Source organism: Rhinatrema bivittatum, chromosome 11 (assembly GCF_901001135.1).
Source record: "Rhinatrema bivittatum chromosome 11, aRhiBiv1.1, whole genome shotgun sequence".
Lineage (NCBI taxonomy): Eukaryota > Metazoa > Chordata > Amphibia > Gymnophiona > Rhinatrematidae > Rhinatrema > Rhinatrema bivittatum.
The window spans coordinates 74288770-74309134 of record NC_042625.1 but is presented as its reverse complement, the minus strand read 5'-3'; the positions used below and the strand labels follow the sequence as shown (position 1 = coordinate 74309134).

The following is a 20365-nucleotide window of genomic DNA, read 5'->3' as shown; positions in this document are numbered from 1 at the left end:
ACTTTGCATTTAGCCACACCGAGTTTCATCTTCTATTAAATGCCCAGTCTCACAAGATCCTCCTCCAATTGTTTTTACAAATCAGTTTGTGATTTAACAACTTTGAATAATTTTGTATCATCCGCAAATTTGATCACCTAACTTGTTCCCTTTTCACAGCATCGATGAATATTAAAAAGCACCAGTCCCAGTACAGATCCCTGAGACACTCCACTATTTAGTCTTCTCCACTGAGAACGACCATACTCTTGTTTCCTATCTTTTAAGCAGCGTAAACTCCATGAAAGACATTGCCTCCTATCCCAATGAATTTGCAATTTTCTCAGGCATCTCATGGAGGGGGAACTCTCTCAAACCCCTTCTGAAAATCCATAGACATTACAGGCACCAGCTCACCATTATCCACATTTATTAACCCCTTTAAAAAAAGGGAAGGAGACTGGCGAGACAAGATTTCCCTTGGGTAAATCCATTTTGACAGCACCCCCTTAAACGATGTCTTTCTATATGTTCTGTGATCTCATTGTTTAGAACAGTTTCCACGATTCTCCCCAGCACTTCTATTCATGGATATATATTACAGAGTATAGATAAGCAGACATTCAACCTGCTGAGCTGTACTGCTAATATTCCAGCATTGCACATGGTGGTAAACCTCTACACCGGCCCCAATGTCAGTCACACAGGGCTGGCGGGGAGATGCAATGGTTATTACACAAGACTGCTGCAGAGCAAATGAGGCCTGGATGCTGGCAGGGTCACAGGCATTAAACTGAATGAACTTGAGGGGAATTTAATCAGTTTGTTCTGTCCAGTGCTGCTAAAATTAAATTTCACCCAGCATCCAGTCCAATAGCACCTGCCAAATCCTGCAAGCAAGCAACTGAAGGGGGCTGAAGATTATGCCATTATCTACCAAGCACAAGGGCTGAGTCACAAGTGAAGGACTGTCCCTTAAAACATTTAAGGGGGGGGGGGGGGGGGAGGGGAGGGAAATTTTACCATCCCACTGGGAACACATTGATGTAACAAGCATTATCAAAGCAAGAAGATTAAGCCTCCTGCTTAAAAAAAAAAAAACCCACACTTATGCAGCACAGAGAAAATGCAAGATAATGAAAGGTCCATAAGCCAGAGCAGGGCAGGTTGCATTAGTTACTGAATTCTTTAATAACCGCATATCCGACACACAGGCTCCTTGGACGGGCACCAACTCCCTGGCAGAGATGGGAATCAGAACATCTGCCCATGTCAGCCAGGGTGTGGCCTCACAGTTTCCATCTTACAAATAAAAACTTAAAAATGTTCACATTTTTGTCATCTCTGGAAACTGAAAAAAAAAAAATGCTTAAGCATAAAACTTACACCTTTGTGTACTCTGGAGAAAAATTTAAACTTCTAAAAATAAAAGCAGAGTTCAGTGGTTCCCTCCCCACCTGTGTGTGCATGCCTCTACAGAGCAGCTCCCCTCGGGTGCAAGGCAGAGGGCAGCTAGGTGGGTCCCCATTTTGGGGGAGGAAGTAACCCTTAACTTAAGAAGGTTGCTTCCCTCTTCTAAGGACACTCATGTTTGCATTAAACAATCAAGGGGTGGGGGGTGTATCACAACACACAGCCCATTTGCTGCTGGAATCTTCCTTCCCTTAAGGCAGGAACTGATCACAATGATCGAGCCCTCTCCTAAAAAAAAAAAATCACACCAAACCTGAAGAAAAAGGTGATTTTTTTTTCCTCAATCATTCCATCAGAATAATTTTGGAGCTGAAATCCAGTCAGCTGTGTGCAGGGAGGAAGATGCACCTTCAGGAGGAGTCTCACACCCCATGCCAGACACCAATGTCCAACCCCAGCGCCACATAAAATACCCAAAGTCAAGAAAAGCTCTCCTCTCTCCCCCCCATGTCCTTTTCATTGTGCAAACCCCAGCTCCAACCCCAGGATCCCCAAGCCGTTTTTAGCAAACGCCAAAATGTTCTTCCATTTTCACAGTTGCGATTCTCCTCTTCTGACAGCACGGAGGGGCGTTAACACAGCCCCAATGCCGGTGGTACTCTGCTTCCTGTGCCTTTCCTCCTCCGAGAACCTGTTCATGGGAGAAGCGCCCCAGCAGAGTCTTCAAGAAATGGGAGGAACAGCACAGGCCGCATGTCCGCCAACCCCCCCCAAAAAAAAAAAAAAAAAAAAAGCGCCACAGGAACATAGTCAGAAGTGCCATGCTGGGTCAGACCAATGGTGCATGGAGCCCAGCATCCCGGTGCCGGCAGGACAGCGCGGCACCCTAGCAGCATGACTCTAGAGCTCAAGTCTTCCACGGCGGGTGGCTCGTTCCTTTCAGCAGCCGTTTAGGAGGCACCGGCTTGGGACACTGGCAGGTGGGCTCCTTTCTGGGCACCGGCTGTTGGGGTAGGAAAGAAAGGTTAAGTCACATTTCGTATCTGTCTTTGACCCAAAAAAAAAAAAAAAAAGGTTATTAAAGTATCAGGCACATCCTACAGGGGGTTTTTGTTTTGTTTTTAAACTGTCCCAATGACTGGCAGAAATTGTACTAGGGACATGGGCAGGGGCTCTCAAATACCAGGAAACTCTGGCAAAATGCAGAGTGCACAGGGGCTGGAGACTGGCAAAATTAAGTTTGCTTTCTCTGAGGGAAGTGTGGTATTCTCTTCCCTCTGTGTAGTTCTTTTGTCAAGGTTTTTTTTTATGCTCAGAGTATAATAATTTTAGCTTCTCCATCCTGTCATTACTCATCTGACTAATGACTCTGCGAGCCCAGCTCAGAAAGGCTCAAGGCTCCGTCCAGGCCTCTCCGGAAAAGGAAAAAAAAAAACACAAAAACCAAACTTTCAAGGTTTCACAGCCCAAGAGCCAAACAAAGGCTTCTATTTCCATTCCAGCTCCGTCTCCTCCACGACGGGGGCACCCTGGGATGCATCCGCCTGCCCCACCCTCCCTGGCATACCAACACCTCCCGCGTAAAAAAAAAAAAAACCCTTCTCAAAAGAATCTGCCGGCATTCTTCAGCCAGAGCTTCTACAAGAAGGATCGGGTCAAAAGTTTGAATGCTGCACGCAGGGAGCAAGGGAAGGTGAAAAAAAAAAAAAGAAGCAACCGCAAAACGAGAGAAACAGGCAAAAAACAGGGAATACCAGCAAGCTGAACAGGAGAGAAGAGACAGAAAATAAAAAATAAATATAAAGGCAAATATACCTACCCATCTGATACTTGTATTTGGCCTCTGATCTCTCTTTTGCGTCAAAATACCAAACGGTGATGGCGTACCTGCAGGAGAGAGGAACTGCACCGTGAAGTTCAGCCTGCATCTCCCCCCCCCCCCCCCCCCCTGTCCACTAACCACCTCCTCCCCTTTATAATTCTGCATTTCAACAGCATGGACACCGTACAGGGCAACTGTGGGCAGGGAAAAAAATAAATAAATAAAAGTCAGCCCGTGTCACCTGCGCACAAAGGGTGGAGCTCATCACCTGCGCAAGGGCAGGCACGCACAGGAAACGGAGGGAAAAGAAGACTGCGCTGGCAGGAGCGCGTCCACCTTCGGGCTGGGCTTTCAGGTGCAAGGGAGAGGTGTAGTACGCTGGAAGACCGCCAGCAAAGGGGACAGGGGTAGGTAGGAGGCGTGGTTATTGCTTGAGCCGCCTCTCCTGCTGCCGGCCTACCTTGTGGCGTAAGCCGGCTTCACCTCATGGGGGTTTCGGCGATCGGACCAGAAGATCAACAGGCGATCAAACAGGGGCTCAATGTTGGCAACTAAGGAGCGGCCTTCTGGGAAGATCTGCAGTAGGCCTCCGTGGACCTTCACAGAAAGAAAGAGAAATGCAAGATTAAATAAAGCCCAAAAATGCAACACAGAAGGGTCAGTGCAAGCTTTCAGTCGTGTTATGCACTGGTCTAGTCTCCCTGCAGTCACATATTTTATAAAACTGATTATTATAAAGGGAGTACAAGATATGCACCCAGATATTTCCTTTTCCTGAGCAGTTGGTGCATCACTTCCTGTCCATCAGGAAGACTGGAAACTTCCTTTTATTGGACTGCAAACGGATTCGATTGTTCCACACCCTGCCTAGGTCAGCTAATTGGCTCCATCTCTTTTGATCAGGTGGACCCAAGTCCTGATTTTAGCCGCACTGCATGCATTTTCTGCCTTTTATTTAGGAATCGGAGGACTACCAAGCATGCACTGGAGGGTAAATCCCAGCTCTGGGTAAGCGGGTCACGCACAAATGCAGCCAGTGAACAGCCCCAGTTGCACCTTTTGTACAGATGACCCAAGTCAGTCACCAATCATCACTGGGGTCAACCCTAACTCCCTCAAGAACCCAGTCACCAGGGCCACAGCCCTAGGCAAGCCAAGGAACTGGGGCGGGGGAAGGATAGTGTGCTGAAAGAAGTGCCTCGACCCTCCTCCCCTCTCCCCCAATGGCCAGCACGGGTCGCACATTAGCAGTTTGAACCACATGGGGCTCCACACATAGGGAGCACTGCATGGACCAAACAGCTGACCAGCAAATAACACAGGCCTACGAGAAGAGCAGACATGCCCAGCAAGAGAGGTGTGCAAGGACTACAGGATGCGAGAAGAAAGCAGGCCTCTCCCTCCACACCTTTAGCCCGGCGCTAGAGAAGATGGCTGCTTTCCTAAGCCTCTTCCATGGATTTTCAGTCTGTTACTCTCAGAATACAGTTTATAAAGACAGGGGTGACCCTTTTCCCCAGCTTCCCAGTGTGACAGGGCAGAACAAACCCACAGGCTTCAATTCCCTTGAATATGTCCAGTTCTGAGTGGGCAGGTTATTTATTTTTTTTATTTTTTTACTAGCAGCAGGATACTAGGCCGCAAAACTCTCCTCCAGCTCGGCCTTCATCCTCTCACCTCCCAGTGCAGTTGGTTTAGACAAATCTCACATCTCATTCCTATTGTGCTTTTCCCTTGCCTCACAGACAGAAGTCCTGCTGGCCAGAAAATGAATTTTGAGAACCAGTAGTCAACTATAAAGTGGCCATATGGCCTCCAAGCACCGGGAGGAGTGAGTGGTCAGTTCTAGCAGATATCCCACAGATTGCCCCATACCTCCAACATGCATGAGGGACCTACCTTGATATCCCAGTTCCGGTTCAGGTAATATATACAGGTAATGCAGCGGCCGTCTCCATTGGGGTTATCCACGTGCCGCACATATCCCATTCCGTTACCAGGGTAACACGCTACCATGGCCTAGAGAGAAGGAGAGGTGGATAAAGACAGGGGACAGCACAGGTGCCTGGCCTTGCTCCCACCCACTCACACTTCTATAGCAGAGATGAAAGACAAAAAAAATCACATCCAGTGACAGGGCGACTCCAAGACATCCTCAGAATACACAACATTCCCTTTGTTTCAAAGGGCCTCGGCCTCGACTGCAGGGAGGGAGATGCAAGCAGGGCAGGCACTCCCGGTCTCCGGGGCTGCTCCTCCTCATCCCCTGGGTCCTTGTTGAAAAAGAAAATGTAAGAGCAGCCAAGGAGACTGCGTGTACAGGCTCGCCGTGCGCCCTGGCCTGCCGTTACTCTGCCCATAGCACCGAGGCGCACATTAAGGGAACCGGAAGGAGAGGAGGAGGAGGAGATGGAGAGAAGCGTGCAGGCAGGAGCTTTAGAGAGGATGGAGACAAATCTAAAGAGGAATGGGAGAAGGAGAGGGAAAGGGGAGAAACAGCAGAAAGGAACTATATCTTGGATTTGATTTTGTTATAAACAGGACGTGGTGCGTCTGAACAGTCCTTGTGTGCTTTATCTGAAGTTAAAAAGAAAAAGCAGAAGGGAGGGAGAGCATGAGAAAGGTGAGGAGCAAGGAGATGACATCACCTGCACCCTAGCGCACGCACACCCCCCCCCTCGATTTTTTTCTTCTTTTTAATCTGTCCACGTACGAAATTCAGTCAGAGTATGGGCAGAAAGGCCGGTCCAGCCATTCAGTCTTTGCGAGGAGATATCCCAGCTGCCACCCACAGGGCAAGAGCGCCCGTGCGATAAGTCGCCCCTCACCCAAGGTTATTTCCGTTTGCTTCCTCATCTTCTCCGCCCTCCTGGGTGGAGGCACATGCACAAGCTCCCCTACTTAATCCACGCTCCCGGCCTCCCCAGGTTTATCATCATCCAAACAGTGAAGCTGCTGCCCAAACAGCCAGCCAACTCGGTCCCCATGGACTTAGCTGGGTTTCTGGGAAACCGGAGCCTGCTGGCACCAACCTGGCTAACACCCCCCCACCACCACGCTATTGCTGGGCTTCCTATCTCCGCCTCTCCCCTTGCGGGAGCAAGGGGTGGACTGTCTGCAGGGCCTGCCACTGCCACAGAACAGGACGCCAGTCAGAGATCACGAGGGGCTCACCCCCCTCCCCCGCAGCCTGCCAAAAAAACAAAAAAAACAACCTTCCACTCCCGGCGAAATGCCACAGGCCTCGTTCAATCTCCCGTGCCACGACCCCCACCCCTCCCCCTCGTTTGCTCCCCAGCGCTTATCCTGCTCTCTCTCGAATTAGTCTCCATTCCATGCATCTACCACCCCTTGCTGTGAAGAAATAATTTTTCTGCTGTTGCTTGTGACCAGCCCGCGCCTCCCCCGGGACCTTCACACCCTGATCCCTTGTCCCAGAGCATTCTCTCCTCTGGGAAACATTCGCTTCATGTGCCAAATTTAAAAACTTTCAGGTACCTAAAGCTCTCCAAAAATCACTCAAATTTCTTTTTCCACCTATGGCCAGATTGAAGGGCAACAACTGTGCGCCCTTGTCTTGCTTAAGACACAGGACCGTAACCCCAGAACTGTCCTGAATAAAAAGCAGGCCACCTGGCTACCCTCCGTGCAGCAGTGCCAGTCCTCCCCTTATAATGGCAACACAGCGATTCCTCCAGGGTTTTCAGCCACACCGGGCATTCAGCCAACGCCTGACGAAATCCAGCCCCTGGCACAGACCTGCGGATTCATCCAATTAGCCCCTCTTAAACACAAACTGCGCCTGCCCTCCTCTGGATCAGCCTGCTTATCGCCCTCTCCATCTCTGGAGAGGATCCTGCACACCCACTCCAGCCAGAGTCTCTCCCAGGGTGCAAGAAAGCACTCGACAGAAACAAAACCGCTTTAAACCTCCCCAAACCCAGCCACGGGCAGTAATGCTCCCTGCCCCGAGACCCAGTCCACAGACAAACACAACCCCTGTAACCGGAGAGCACTTTCCTCTCAGCGAGGGAGGGCGCAGCTGCAGCACGAGGCGAGAAGGGAACAGGAAGGAGAACCAATTTCAGTCTCCTCTACGGGTTATTTCAAATTTTTTTTTGTGTGTTTTTGGCCCAGAACTGCTAAGGTCAAGCCTTCCTGGGCAACATCTGGTTTTAACACTCGAGAAACACCACCTTCAGAGCAGACCTCACCACCAAACAGGTTTCTGGCCCAAGTTCCCAGTTGTGAGGGCAAGGATCCTTCCGTCCAGGCCTGGTCTGACGCACCATTCTCTCCCCCACCCCCCCCCCACCACATATCGAGACAGGATACCTCCGACACAGGGGCACAAAAGAATCAGTCACAACAGTTAAAAAAAACAAACCACCCCACAACCACCACCGGACTTTTGCTTTTTGTCTAATTGTGTGGCCAGACCTTCTCCTCCTCCCCCGTCGCCGTACAAAATGAGGCAAAGGCAACCAGCAGGTCACTGGGGAAGCCATTCTTATGGCTTCCAGATACCATGTGCATCCCTGGGGGCCTGGCAAACAAATGCAGCCATGGAGAGGAAGGGGAAGGCTTCGGGCCTCAGACACAGCCCTAGGCAGACTGTATCAAGTGTCCCCCCCCCCCCCCAAATTACAAGGACATTGCTACCCCGTGCAATGACCTTCTCCTTTAAAAAGGAGGAGAAGAAAAAAAGTCTCCTCCTTAGCATTATGGAGGAGGCAGGTCCTGGTTCTCGCTGCGTCCATCTCCAAGCACGCTGGGATCCAGAGCGCTGCGGGATGGGAGCCTGGGAACCAGGGCCAGCTCACCGCGTCCTCCTCACGGGAGGGGGGGGAGGGGGCAGAGTTAGCACAGATGTCACACGCAGGTGTGGACCAGCGCACAGCGCAGTCAGCTTAAAGGCAGGAGATAGCCCAAGAAGGGCCGCCCCCCCCCCAAGCTCTAATCTCATCCCGTCCTTCCGACTAACCGCCTTCCGATTGCGACCTCGCAAACTAAAAGGCCGATGCAGTGAAGCGCGCCCAGCCCAGCGCACAGGTTGAGCGGATGGGCACGCGTTTTGGACGCACGTCCGTAACCCAGGATGCAATAAGGGGGAATCTGTGCCTCCAAAATGTACGTCCAGGCAAGGGCGTAGCTAATAGCGCTCATCACGTGAAAATGCCATGTAGATGAGGTTATTACCTATTACCCCGCGATGCAAAGAAATTAAAAAAAAAAAAGCGCCGTGCACCCAGGGTGCACTTTTTAATCCATCAAATTTTATGCCTGCCCTGACCAAGCACAGAGTCTTGCCATGCATCAAGGGGTCTAACTTAAGAACAAGAGATACTGCTTTTCTCTGGTTCCTCCTACTTAGGATGGTTGCGACATTAAGTAGGAGGAACTCAGAAAGCAACATCCTGAAAATTAAAATAAATAAATAAATAAAAGGCTGAAGGGAAAATAAAATAATTCTGGGCACGCAAGAGACACACTACAGGCTGTGTATATTGTGCTGTAAAGTCACTGCTGCAGGATTATACAGAGCGTCCATTTTGCACAATTTATCCCTTACGCAGCAGCTCCTTTACTTATTGCATGGGGTGCCCAGGAGAGCTGGACGGACATACGTTTTTTTTTTATTATTTTACACAATTTATTGCGTCAAGCTGCAAGACATGGATTTCTCTGTGCCTCAGTTCTAACCCCCAGCTTTCTAGCTTGGATGCATTTTTCTAGGAAGGTCTCATTAATAATCCTCTTGGATTTTAGGGAGGAGGAGGAGGAGAGTTTCTCTAACTTTCGTCCTCAAATACTTAAAAACAGGGTCCAACGGTTGCGGGAAGGAGCAAGGTGACCAGGTCTGCACGGGGCGGCGTAAAGAGAGAATTGAAAAGCTGTTAGGGTTGCAGTGCGCAGGACCCTGCAGGGTTAAACGTTTGGAATGAGCCTGTCTTTCTCCCCTTATCTCCAGCAAGGAAAGCTACTCCCAGTATCAAGACATCCCCGTCCGTCACTGGCACTCTACAGCCAGCGGCTAAAGCCACTGGGGTTAAGAGGGCCCAAGGTCACCCTGAACCCTGGTAGGCCCTCCCCGCCTCCTTCTGTGGCCATGGTCTGTAGTTCTGCAGTACTCTGGTGTGCAAGAAGTTGGAACATTTTTGGAGACAGAGATTCCCAGGGATGTAGAAGCAATTGAAAAAAAAACCAGCCGAGCTGACCCCCCCCACTCTCATATGTTTACTAGATAGCTGGAACACTAAAATGTTGGTGTCTCACCTTCCTCATGGAAGGGCCCCACCTCAAGTTACAATTTTGGTATAATACAGGGAACAGGGCTTGCAATCCTAGAACAAGTTACAAGTGTGTAGTGGGAGAGGTTGATGAATGGGGTGAATAGCGGAAGTGGTGGATACGCAGCTTTATGGGCAAGCGTTTGTTATACGTTACCATGTGGTGCAGATGGCTACCCATGATATAATATTCCCCGAATTAAAACACGGCTCCTTTCCGTTTCACACAGAGACTGTCTAAACTGAAGTGTGACATTCATCTGCTCGTGGGTTTTGAAAAGTGATGAAGAGTTTAAAACAAAATCAATGTAATTTAATGAACTACATACACGGGCAGACTGAAGAATTTAAGGTGGTGTGGGGGAGGGGGGTAAGCAGAGGCTGCGGTATATCATCCCCCCTACTCTCGCTCATCCCCCACCGTGTTCTCTCCCCTCATCTTCTCCTTCCAGTTTCCTCTGCATCTGCTTCCTCCCAATCCCCCCCCCCCCCCCCCAGGAGGAAGGAAGAGTCAAAAGCCATTGGGCAAACTCTGGGTTTCACAGAAAGCAGGCAGGCCATCAAAACAAATTATCAGGCTGTGCTGAGTCACCGTGTCCCCGCAAGGCATTCTGGGTCCCGTCACCTGCCAAGGCCAACGCCGGAGGCATGGACCACGGAGAGCGCCGGCAGCCTGTCACTGCTGCGCAGAGGGGAAGTGGGGGGAGGGCGAGGGTCATGTACACGCCGCAGGAAGACAGCGCTCCGAGTGCAAGTGGAGGGGAGGCCTCGGAGGAAGTTTCTAGAACGCTTTAGAAAGTCCCCAGGGTCTCACAAAGTGAACCACTGAGGAATCTAGAAAGGCAACTTTTCCCTCCCTCCACCAGCCCCCCCCCCCCCATGCTTGCCTTGCAAAGGGTCTCCTTCTGCCACCTGCTCAGTTGAAATGCGCACTGGTTACAAAAATAAAAAACAAAAACTCGGCTAGCAGGAGCCGGGGAAGAACGGGGAGAAGCCCAGCACTAGCCCAAAGGGGGGGGGGGGGGGGGGGCGGCAATGGGATTTATTACACTGGAGTCGAAGGCAGAGAGCGACCCAACACACGGAACGGGCCCCCCCAACAGTGGCGTGCAGTGACATTTATAGCAGGGAATTCAGTCTCACTCCCACGGTCCCCTCTCCCCTAGAGACATGAGGCACATGGAACCCAAGTGGCATCAGGCTTGCCCCTCAGAAAACCATAAACAAACAATATTGTAAGCCTTCTATACCAGAACTACAACCTTACCTATGAAAAGGCAACACTGCAAATATTACATCAGGCTCTAAAACACCAACATACCTCCTATTTAGAAAACAAAAGCAAGCCAGGCTGCCTAAGATACCTGCAAAATTAAAAAAAAAACACAAAACACATGAACCTGAAAATATTGTACAAAAGCTTTTAAAACTACACTAGTTCCTTCTTCAGATATCAGATCAGACACATTCACATTCAAAGACTGGTCCTATATTATCTGAATAGCTCATGTACAGTATTTCTGGATAACACTTACATAGCTCCAATAAAAGTTATCACAGCCTGCCAAGAATAAAGCTTATCCCAAGAGACAAATCTGCCATTTCAACACAACACTAACTCCCAGGACTCAACAGCAACAACCCTACCCCAGGAGAGAGCAGCACTGCAAATATTACATCAGGCCCTAGAAGACCAATATACCTCCTAATGAAAACAGAAAGAGACTGACTGTTATAGCCCCTAGTAAATAGCAGAATCCCTCACCTTGATCACACATACAGAACACAGTCAAACCTTTACCAAAGGCAAAATAACAGACCAACAAATTAAAAAATATATCATAAAAGTAAAACCATACTAATAAAAAAAAAGTTAAAAAAGGGAGAACATCCAATAATTAAAACCTGAAAAAAATGTTCATAAAGTTTCCCAAAACACCAATATAATATTTCAAAACACCAGACATATCAATCATCTTCCAATAATGAAACTAAGGATTTAAAAAATCTCCCTTGCTTCATACTTGAGATGGTTCAATTTCTAGCCACTCAGATCGTTGTGAATTGGAGGATGGAGAGCTATACAATAGGGATGTGAATCGTTTTAGGACGATTAAAATTATCGTCCGATAATTTTAATATCGTCTTAAACCGTTATGGAACACAATACAATACAGATTCTAACGAGGGTTCCGGCGCCTCGCTGAACGACCTCCTGCAGTCGATCTCCTGCCGGCGCCATTTTCCGTACGGAAAATGGCACCGGCCATACGCGTATGGCCGGCGCCATTTTCCGTACGAAAACGATTCGCGGCGGGAAATCGCTCCCTGACCCCCGCTGGACCTCCAGGAACTTTTGGCCAGCTTGTGGGGGGCCTCCTGACCCCCACGAGACTTGCCAAAAGTCCAGCGGGGGTCCGGAAGGACCTCCTGCCGTCCAATCTTTTTCGTCTATGGCCGCCGCCATTTTTCGGCGCCATTTTGGAAAATGGCGCCGGCTGAAGACGACAAGATTCAGAGCAGGAGCCCGTTCCGGACCGCTGCCGTTCCGGACCGCCGCTGGACCCGCAGGTTATTTAAGTTATTTGGGGGGGGGGTTCGGGAGGGTGGGGGATTTAATTTAAAGGGTCGGGGGTGGGTTTTAGGGGTTTTAATGTGCCGGTTTTTCGATTTTTCACGATTTTTAACGATTTTTCACGATATTTTACCCCCCCAAACGGCAACAATACGATTCCCTCCCCCTCCCAGCCGAAATCGATCGTTAAGACGATCGAGGACACGATTCACATCCCTACTATACAAACTTATCCTCTCACAACCCCCCCCCCCTCCCCCCCAGAGGCTCTCACCAACCCCCACACACTGGTAGTCCACATACACGGCTTCTCACCCAAAAACATGCACCCAGCCTTTCCCCCACCCATGCAGTCATCCACACATGTGTCACACACACACACACACACCCCCAACCTACACAAAAACAATCACCCCTATAAACTGTCAACCACCTATCCCACACACACAGATCTCATCCATCCACACTCACACAGGCAGTCACATATACCCCCATTCACCCCCCCACACACACATCTCTCACCCCACTACACTCACCCACCCACAGGCATCCACCCACACAGGCCCTGGACCTCTTCTTCGGCCACCAGTAGGATGGGATCCACTGGCAGCCACTGTGTCCTCTCTTTGCCCGCCAGCGGGATGAGGTCCACTGGTGGCCACTGCATCCGTTCTCTTTTCAAGCACCACAGGACAGGCTCCGCGGTGGCCGGCTGAGTTGTGGGTGGGCAGCAACAGTCACCGCGTTAATGCAAAGGTCGTCGCCTGCTGCCGCAGGGCTGATCTAGCGGCAAGAGTTGAGAGACTGGCCCCGCAGCATCAGGAGATGACCTTTAGGATAAAACGCGACTCTTGCTGCCTACTGGGTGGGGATGTAGCTAAGTGTGATGCCGTTCATCAGCCTGGGCAGGGGTTTGGTTTATCCCTGCCCCATCCGATGTATAAATTTGGAGTGGCACCTGCCACCCTGTAGCGATTTCTATGGGCTGGGGATTCACCAAATCTCTTGAAGGTCCCCGACCAAAATGCCGCTAGGGCCCAATCTCAACGGGAGACCTCCATAATACCCACACCTTCACCTCTCCCCCCACACCCATGATGGCCCAAAGCATTCTTTGTGCTACCCCAACCTTGGACCTGAAAAGGAGGGCAGAGAGGTTTTTAAGACTACCCTTTCGGAGGTTAGAATACAGCTGTTGACAAACTATTTTTTTTTAATTTGCAATTTGGGGGACAGAAGGCCCTCCATCTGAGGACCCGGACTTTACCGTTAATCCATTGTTGGCCTGTGTTTGCAAGGTTAGGGCTCCCTCTCTCTCTCTGTTGCTGCTTCAGAAGACTGGGAGGCAATTATCCTATTTGTCTCACAACTGATGACACAGGGAATAGCACAGGACAAAGACTAGCCAGCCTCCGATAACACAGCAACATCACAAAGAGCCGGGGGACGAGAGGGAGGGAGCGGGCAGGCAGGCAGGCTGCAGGACAGCAAGGGCTCCCCCAGCAAGCCCACCTAGGGATGGCAGAAGCTTGCAGGTTCTGGATTCCTGGCGATACCCAGCGCAACCGTGAATATGGAACCTGTGCGCGGTCCTGCACTAGCAGCACACAAAGATCAAGCGTACAGAGAGCCGTACTGGGACTTTAAATACCTGTCCCCTCTTCAACTTTCTCATCCCATCAAGACATTTTTCCAGATAGGTCAGAACAGTCTAACTCAGTAAGAGCCTGCTGCAGGGAAATCAAGCTGGTCAGCTGCTAATGCAAAGAGTACCCATCCCCCCCTGCGCTGGATCACTTTTCTCTGTCCGCTGGCCCACTGCCTGGAACACATCGTCCCCTGCCACAGACTGCCGCCTCCCATGGTATTGTCAGATCCAGGCCCCTGGCATCTAAAGCCAAGACTACAGGAACCAGAATGCAATGGAGCAAAAAGCAAGGCAACTGCATGCCCAGAGATAGGGGAGGGAGCGGGGGGGTGGGGGGTTCAGCTTATTCCCAGTGACCTAAGAGCTACAGCAGATGCGGAGAACGCATCATAGCCCCTTTCAGACCCTAGGGAAGGGAGTATGGGGTCAGGGAGCGCACCCTCCATCAAGCAGGCATCCCAGGACATGTAAACACATACAGAGGGTCACCCTCAGTCCCCTCTCTGCTACCGGTCCCTTTAACCCATTCCTGCCCACACAGTACCGCAGATGCTGGGGGAGGGGCGGCCTACTGCAGCAGGACTTCAAAAACCAGAAATGCTTTAAGATCCCCCGAACGCTCCCAATGGATGTTTATATTTTAGTTTTTGCTGTATGTGTAGTTGAACTTTGTGTAACCGCGCTGCGCTTTGGACTGGCCATCTGATCAAGGTAAGGCAGATTATAAAATTCTCTCTGTTATATGAAAGCAATGCCAGATCACACCCTGAGCTCTGCCAACCATTTTCTGTCTGGAGAAAATCTGTGTAGCAAACACTTCTAGATTTCATTTCTCAACAAACACACATACATACTTAAGCGAGTCTGGGTAACAGCGCAGTAACACGTGCGGGCCCCACCCTGGCGTCCCAACTCCTATCCAGCCCCAGAGGACATAGACCGGCTTCTTCCAATTGGAAAAGCTGCCGCTACAACCCTGGCATGTCTTGCATGCTGGCCACAGGACTCAGAGTATGGGAATCTGGACTTCAAGAAAGAGAGAGGTTAATCTGGCAGGGCTTAGCTAGCAAAGCATTCAAAGATCCTGGGGAAGTGGCAGGGTGGGGGCTCAAAAAAAAAAAAAAAAAAAGTATTCTGGCCTTACAGGAATAAAAATAAAATAGGAAAAAAAAAAAAAAAAGTCTAAACTGCAGCCAACAGCTTCCAAACAGGCCCTTCCGGAACTGCTGTCCTTGAAGCCAGCTAAAGTGAAAACACATCCTGAGTTGTGGATTCCATTTCCACTCTACAGGAACCCAAGGGCTTAACAAAAATATGCATTAAAAGCAGATACAAAATTTTAAGCAATAAGAAGAGGAAGACCCACAGGCATGCATGCACAGGCACTGTCCCCTGCAACTGGCTCTTTACTTTGCGACTACCAGGCACTACTGCCCATTGCTTTACTTGGAGACAAAACGGCATCACAGCATGGCTGGGAGGCATCTTGCGACAGCAAGATGAGGGCTGATCGTACCATTGCTCAATCCCAAGCAGATTCACCACCAGTACGCCCAAAGCCAAATGCCCTCCCTGCGTCCCCTGCCAAAGGCGACACGCTCCTCGCCTCCTCCCGGCCTTCTTGGATAGCTGCTGCCACCAACCTGGAAGGCTAACAATCTGATAGGATACCAAGTGACTAAGCAGTCTACTCAGAAAATAAAATTTTAATTTAGAAAAAAAAAAAAAAAAAAAAAAGAGTCATCTTAATCAGGAGTTTTGCATTTTGCAGAACCTCCTGTGCCATCAAAGCTTTCTCCCCTAGGAATAATGTCTCCAAATAAGTTTTGTTTTTCACATACCATGACAGGAATGAACCAGGGTATGCCAAGAACGATCTCAGTCTCAAACTTACTGCTAGTGCTCTCTACTCCAGGGATTCTCAACCCAGTCAGGTTTTCAGGATATCCACAATGAATATGCAAATCTCTCTCTCCTGCATAATCGTTGTGGATATCCTGAAAGCCTGATTAGATGTGTCATGAGGACTGGGTTGGGAACCCCTGCTCCACTTAATGCTTGCATTCTGCCAAGAGAGCAGTCTGATCCCTCTATACCGTCACAGCAGCGTGCATGTGCACGCGCAGACTCTCTCCTGCCTGACACTAGCTACAGTCAGGAGTGGGAGACCTTGGTACACACCAGAAGAGAACCACATTTTCAGGATGTGACTCAGAGCGAACATACGCTAAAAAAAAAAAAACGCAAGCACAATTAAAAAAAAAAAAAGAACCCAGGTAGTTCAAAACTCACCCAGCTGGACAACAACAGGGGGCCTTCCGGCTAGATTTGCTTGCAAGAGGTTCCTTGCTGCCACCAAGAGCAGCCATCTTGTGCTGCGGCAGTGGCAGAGGAGGAACCGTGACACTGTCCCATAGTGGGTGGCAATAGACATGCTGCTCTGCTGCATTTTGAGTACTTCAGAGGCAGTAATGAAGCTCTTCCAATTTTCCTACCAGTTTCACTCTTAAAAGTCAATTGACTATGTGCTTCCACCTAGCCGGACCATGAAACCACCAAGTGCAAAGTTTGCCCTGTTCAGCTCTGTCACTTGTGGGAAGATATGCCCCAGGCCTTGCGGCCAGGAACCTTTGGTCAAGCTACCCAGGCTTACCTTGGTTCTCCCGTTGATGACGTACTTGTCCAGCTTGTTGGCACAGTGCAGGATCACCTCGTCGATCTTGGACATGAGGATGCCGATATTCTCACAGCCTGGCTCTCTGCCCTCCACCCAGGCTATCTGGTCCCCCCGGATGCTCTTGGAAGAAACAGTCCTCTGGCTCACCAGCTGCCCATCCCGGAACTTCCCACTCCGATTCAATACCTCCACCTCACCCAGGACCTGGCTCCCGAGCCCCTCTCCCAGGAAGTGATCCTTCACACAGATGCCATAACTATTCAAGCAAGGAACAATGTAGTCCAGGGCCATTCTCTGGGGGGACAAGAGCTGGTTCCCATTTTGGAAGGGCCTGGGTGGTACCTGTCCATGGATTCTGCCATTGATTCCCTGCTCTGGGAGGGCCACGCACGCTTCCTCTACTCGCCTCCTCTTCCCATCCTTGGCCGTGAAGTCAGTGCCTGACATTGCCAAGACCCTGGTGCCAACTTCAGAAGCCTCCATGTCGGCTCTTTTCTTCCTCACGGATGGAAGGCCATCAGACCTCCCAGCAAAGGCCAGCACTTGGTGATCCTGCAGCCACCCAACCTCCTCCCCGGCCAAACCCCAGTCCTTGGGGACAGCGGAGTCAGGCCGCAGGAAGGGCCCGAGCCTGGCCCCGTCTGCATCCCTCTGCAGCGTGGTGCTAGAGCCAGATGCATGGCTCAGATGGACTCCCTGCACCCTGTCACAGGCTGCACCAAAGGCTGCCTGGACGGGACCTGCCGGGGTGGGGACCTGCAGGCCGCCCAGCCCAGGCCAGGCGGCCGGGGATGCTCTGGCAGGGTGCTTCGTGTAACTCTCCACCCCCATCCTGATACAAGAACCCCCTCCTCCTCCTCCTCCTGCTGCTGCTGCTGCTGCCGCCTTCTTCAGCCCCAGCCTCCCTTCTTCCTGCGGCCGGGCAGGCGGTGGCTGCTGAGGACTAGGGCTCAGAAGAACGCCCCGTCTACCCGAGTTCTCCATCTCGGCTTTCTCATCGTGTCCTGGGCACGTACCACACGTCTCGCTGCCATATTGCCAGCCCGTGCCTCTCCCCACCCGTCGCTGAGCCCTCGCTCCGGCATCCACTGGCACCAGCGCCTAGCAGAAGGCTCTCATCTGTCATCCTAGAAAAGCAACCAAGAGCAGGAAGGTGTCAGTCTCCCTCTGCCTCCCTGGGTTATAGGAGAGGGGAGGGGGCGGAGGAGGAGAGCGTGAGGGGGTCTCACAAAATATATCTTAAAAAAAATACCCCCCCCCCCCGCAAACCTAACGTTTTACCTACAGGATAGTTGAGGGTAGTCAGAAATATCTTTTAGCCGCCTGAGGGGGGGGGGGTGGGATGTCTGATAGAAGCTCTCTCACCCCCTCTGCACTCCCTCCCCCCCCCCAAAAAAAGATAGTCTAGTTTTTAAAGAAGCCTCAGCAGTGCCGCGGCCGGGACACGTGGTAGCAACGGATGGCTCTTCCCTGCTGCCTCTTTGGCCCAGCCCGCATGGCGAGTGCTCGCCGGGGGGGAGGGGAGGGAGAGCGGTCGCGGGACCTTATAGGAGATGCCGCCTCCGGGTCGGTTACTACTATTTAAGAAGCAAATCTAAAAAAAAAATACCCCCCCAAAAAAACTGCTTAGCCCTGAAATTACAAGAGAGGAGGGGGGACTCACCCAAGCTGCTGCGGTCATCGGGCGACGAGGGGGTCCGCCCTCTCCGGACGCTGCCGGGGGCTCCGCTGTACACTTTCCTCTGAGATTTTAGATCTGGAGTACAAAGTCCCTCCCCATCTCTTCCCCTTGAAAACGTTTCAGGGAAGCGCTAAATTAAAAAAAAAAAAAAGGCCACTAAATCCTTACAAGCCGTTTGCCCCCTGGACCTAGAAATAGACCGCACTTGGGAGGGGTGGGGGACGGATGTTTTTTCCTTCTCTTCTCCCTTAAAGGTCCCTTTCACCTTTTCCCTCCTCCTCCTCCTGCGCCTGCTCCTCTGCCATGTACACTGAGGCGCTTTCCCCTCCATAAGGCTTTGTGTCATTTACACGTGCACAGGGGGGAGGGGGAGGAGGGCCATCATGTGACTGTGGGGAAGGGGGGGGGGGGAGGCAGCCCAGAGCAGAGAGAACAGGGACTGGGGGGAGGGCGCCGGGTCGGTTGACCGCAGAGTACCGGCAGGGGGCAGCATCGCACGTACGCAGCGCTGTACAGATACTACCCACCAAAGAGAGACGGACCCTAACCCGTGGAGCTTACCGGTCCAGACAGGGAATGTATTTATTCGGGTGAACACGGTTCAAATCCACGAGGGCTAACGATCAGAGAGAGCCAGAGTCGAAAAGGTGGAGACAGAGCCGCAAAGAGAATATTATAGGTTGAGGGAAAATGTATTTTCACCCCTCTGCACTCACCCATATTCCTATTCCTCTCTACCTCCACCCTGTCAAACCCTCATCTGTCCAGCCCCACCCCAGTCAGCCCAGATGATAGGAGTGCACTTTTCAGCGGCTGCCGGCCTGAATTTGCCTGTTATTTTTCTAATCCCTGGCCAGCTGCCCTTCTCGCCTATCCTTAGTTAGGACCCAGGTGGAATTTGAATATGGCCAGAAAGGGGGCACGGCTGTGCATTGGGCACAGATGAGAGCAGCTTACCTGAGGCAAGTAGGTCATGAAGCTTGCTGAGCATCCTGGATGGCCCATTGGTCCTTTTTTGCCGTCATTTTTATGTTTCTATATGAAGGGGAGTATAGCCGACAAGTAGAGGAGCTATGGTGGATAAGCTCTAACTTGATGGGGAGATAATGTAGAGGCTTGAGAAGCGGGGCTGTGAAGCAAGGAAGCCAGGGTGTAAATCCCACTCCTTGGGACCTTGGGCAAGTCACTTCACTTCCATTGCCTCGGGTAAAAACTATAGCAAGCCCGCCAGGAATAGAGAAATATCTACAGTACCTGCATATAATCCACTTTGAAGTGTCTGAAAGGCCAAGAATAGAAAGCAAATAAATAAATAATATTGGAAAAAGGTAAGTTAAGCAGCTGAGTCTGAATAGATTGCAGTAAAAAGAGCTGAAAGGGAGACTTGTCAGGATCAGGCTGGAGCATTGTGAAAGGGCACTGATGAGAGAGTGGGCCTTCTTCCTAGGACCTTTATTCTTTCTCACATTTCATGTTGTAATCCATCTTGTACAACAGTTGTTGAAAAAGAAGAATCTTTAAGTTTAAAAAAAAAAATAAAAACAAATAAATCTGTGCACAAAATTCTCCTGCTTAAAAGTCTGCCAGACAGCTGACCGTGCCGACTTCATGCTTTACATGCATTAGTGTGCTACCTGCATGGGGCTCCGATGACAATCTGCTCTCTATGCTTTGCATGGATCAGTAGGACACTTACATAGGGTTCAGCCATCCATGCTGTGTTCATAAGCTATATGTATCAGTGTGCTACCTGCAAATGACTCTTCAGCTGTCCATGTTGTACCATTTGTTTTATTTACTATGGATAATAATTTGCATTGGTTTAGGATTGTTGCTTATAATTATGGAATTATTGGTATCATATGATGTATTTTATTATTTATTCTAGTCAGATGATTGAACTTGTTTTCTATTATTGTATTTTAGCCTATGTTGTCCCATGCCTTGAGCATTTGTTTGATAAGCATTATAAATAAAATTGCTATTACTATTAATGCTTTATGCGCATCCACATGATGGCTGCATGGGGCTCCAAAATTCAGTCCTCGGCTATGCTGTGTTCATGTTTTGTTTTGTCCAGGTAGGCTCCTCTTTTCTCTTGCAGCTCAGTCAGAACCAGGTCTGGGATCTGGCACCATGAGCCTTCTTTTACCACTGCCCGGGGGCTATTTCCTGTTTTAATAGCCCCTCCCACTGTTCTAGTCTGGTTCTTGCAGCCAGGGTCCTGAGGCCTGGAGCCATGCACCAGGGCTCCTTCATCACCCATTGTCATGGGCTCAA

General features: G+C 50.4%; 1 protein-coding gene across 1 annotated transcript; it reads right to left on the bottom strand.

The window, feature by feature from the left end:
• Positions 1-1141: 1141 nt before the first annotated feature.
• Positions 1142-18411, bottom strand: EGLN2 (egl-9 family hypoxia inducible factor 2). Its single transcript, XM_029571052.1, has 6 exons — positions 18068-18411; positions 16381-17531; positions 5114-5233; positions 3675-3811; positions 3212-3279; positions 1142-2395 (listed from the first exon to the last, which is right to left on the bottom strand). The coding sequence occupies exons 2-6, from the start codon at positions 17386-17388 to the stop codon at positions 2343-2345; spliced, it is 1386 nt and encodes a 461-aa protein (XP_029426912.1). The 5' UTR covers positions 17389-17531; positions 18068-18411; the 3' UTR covers positions 1142-2342.
• Positions 18412-20365: the final 1954 nt, after the last annotated feature.

Coding starts and splice junctions, on each gene's coding strand:
- EGLN2 (XM_029571052.1), bottom strand. CDS start 17,388: ATGGAGAACTCGGGTAGACGGGGCGTTCTTCTGAGCCCTAGTCCTCAG. Junction 3,812..5,113: donor ACCGGAACTGGGATATCAAG/GTAGGTCCCTCA, acceptor CTTTCTGTGAAG/GTCCACGGAGGCCTACTGCA. Junction 2,396..3,211: donor CAAATACAAGTATCAGATGG/GTAGGTATATTT, acceptor CTACCCCAACAG/CCGGTGCCCAGAAAGGAGCC.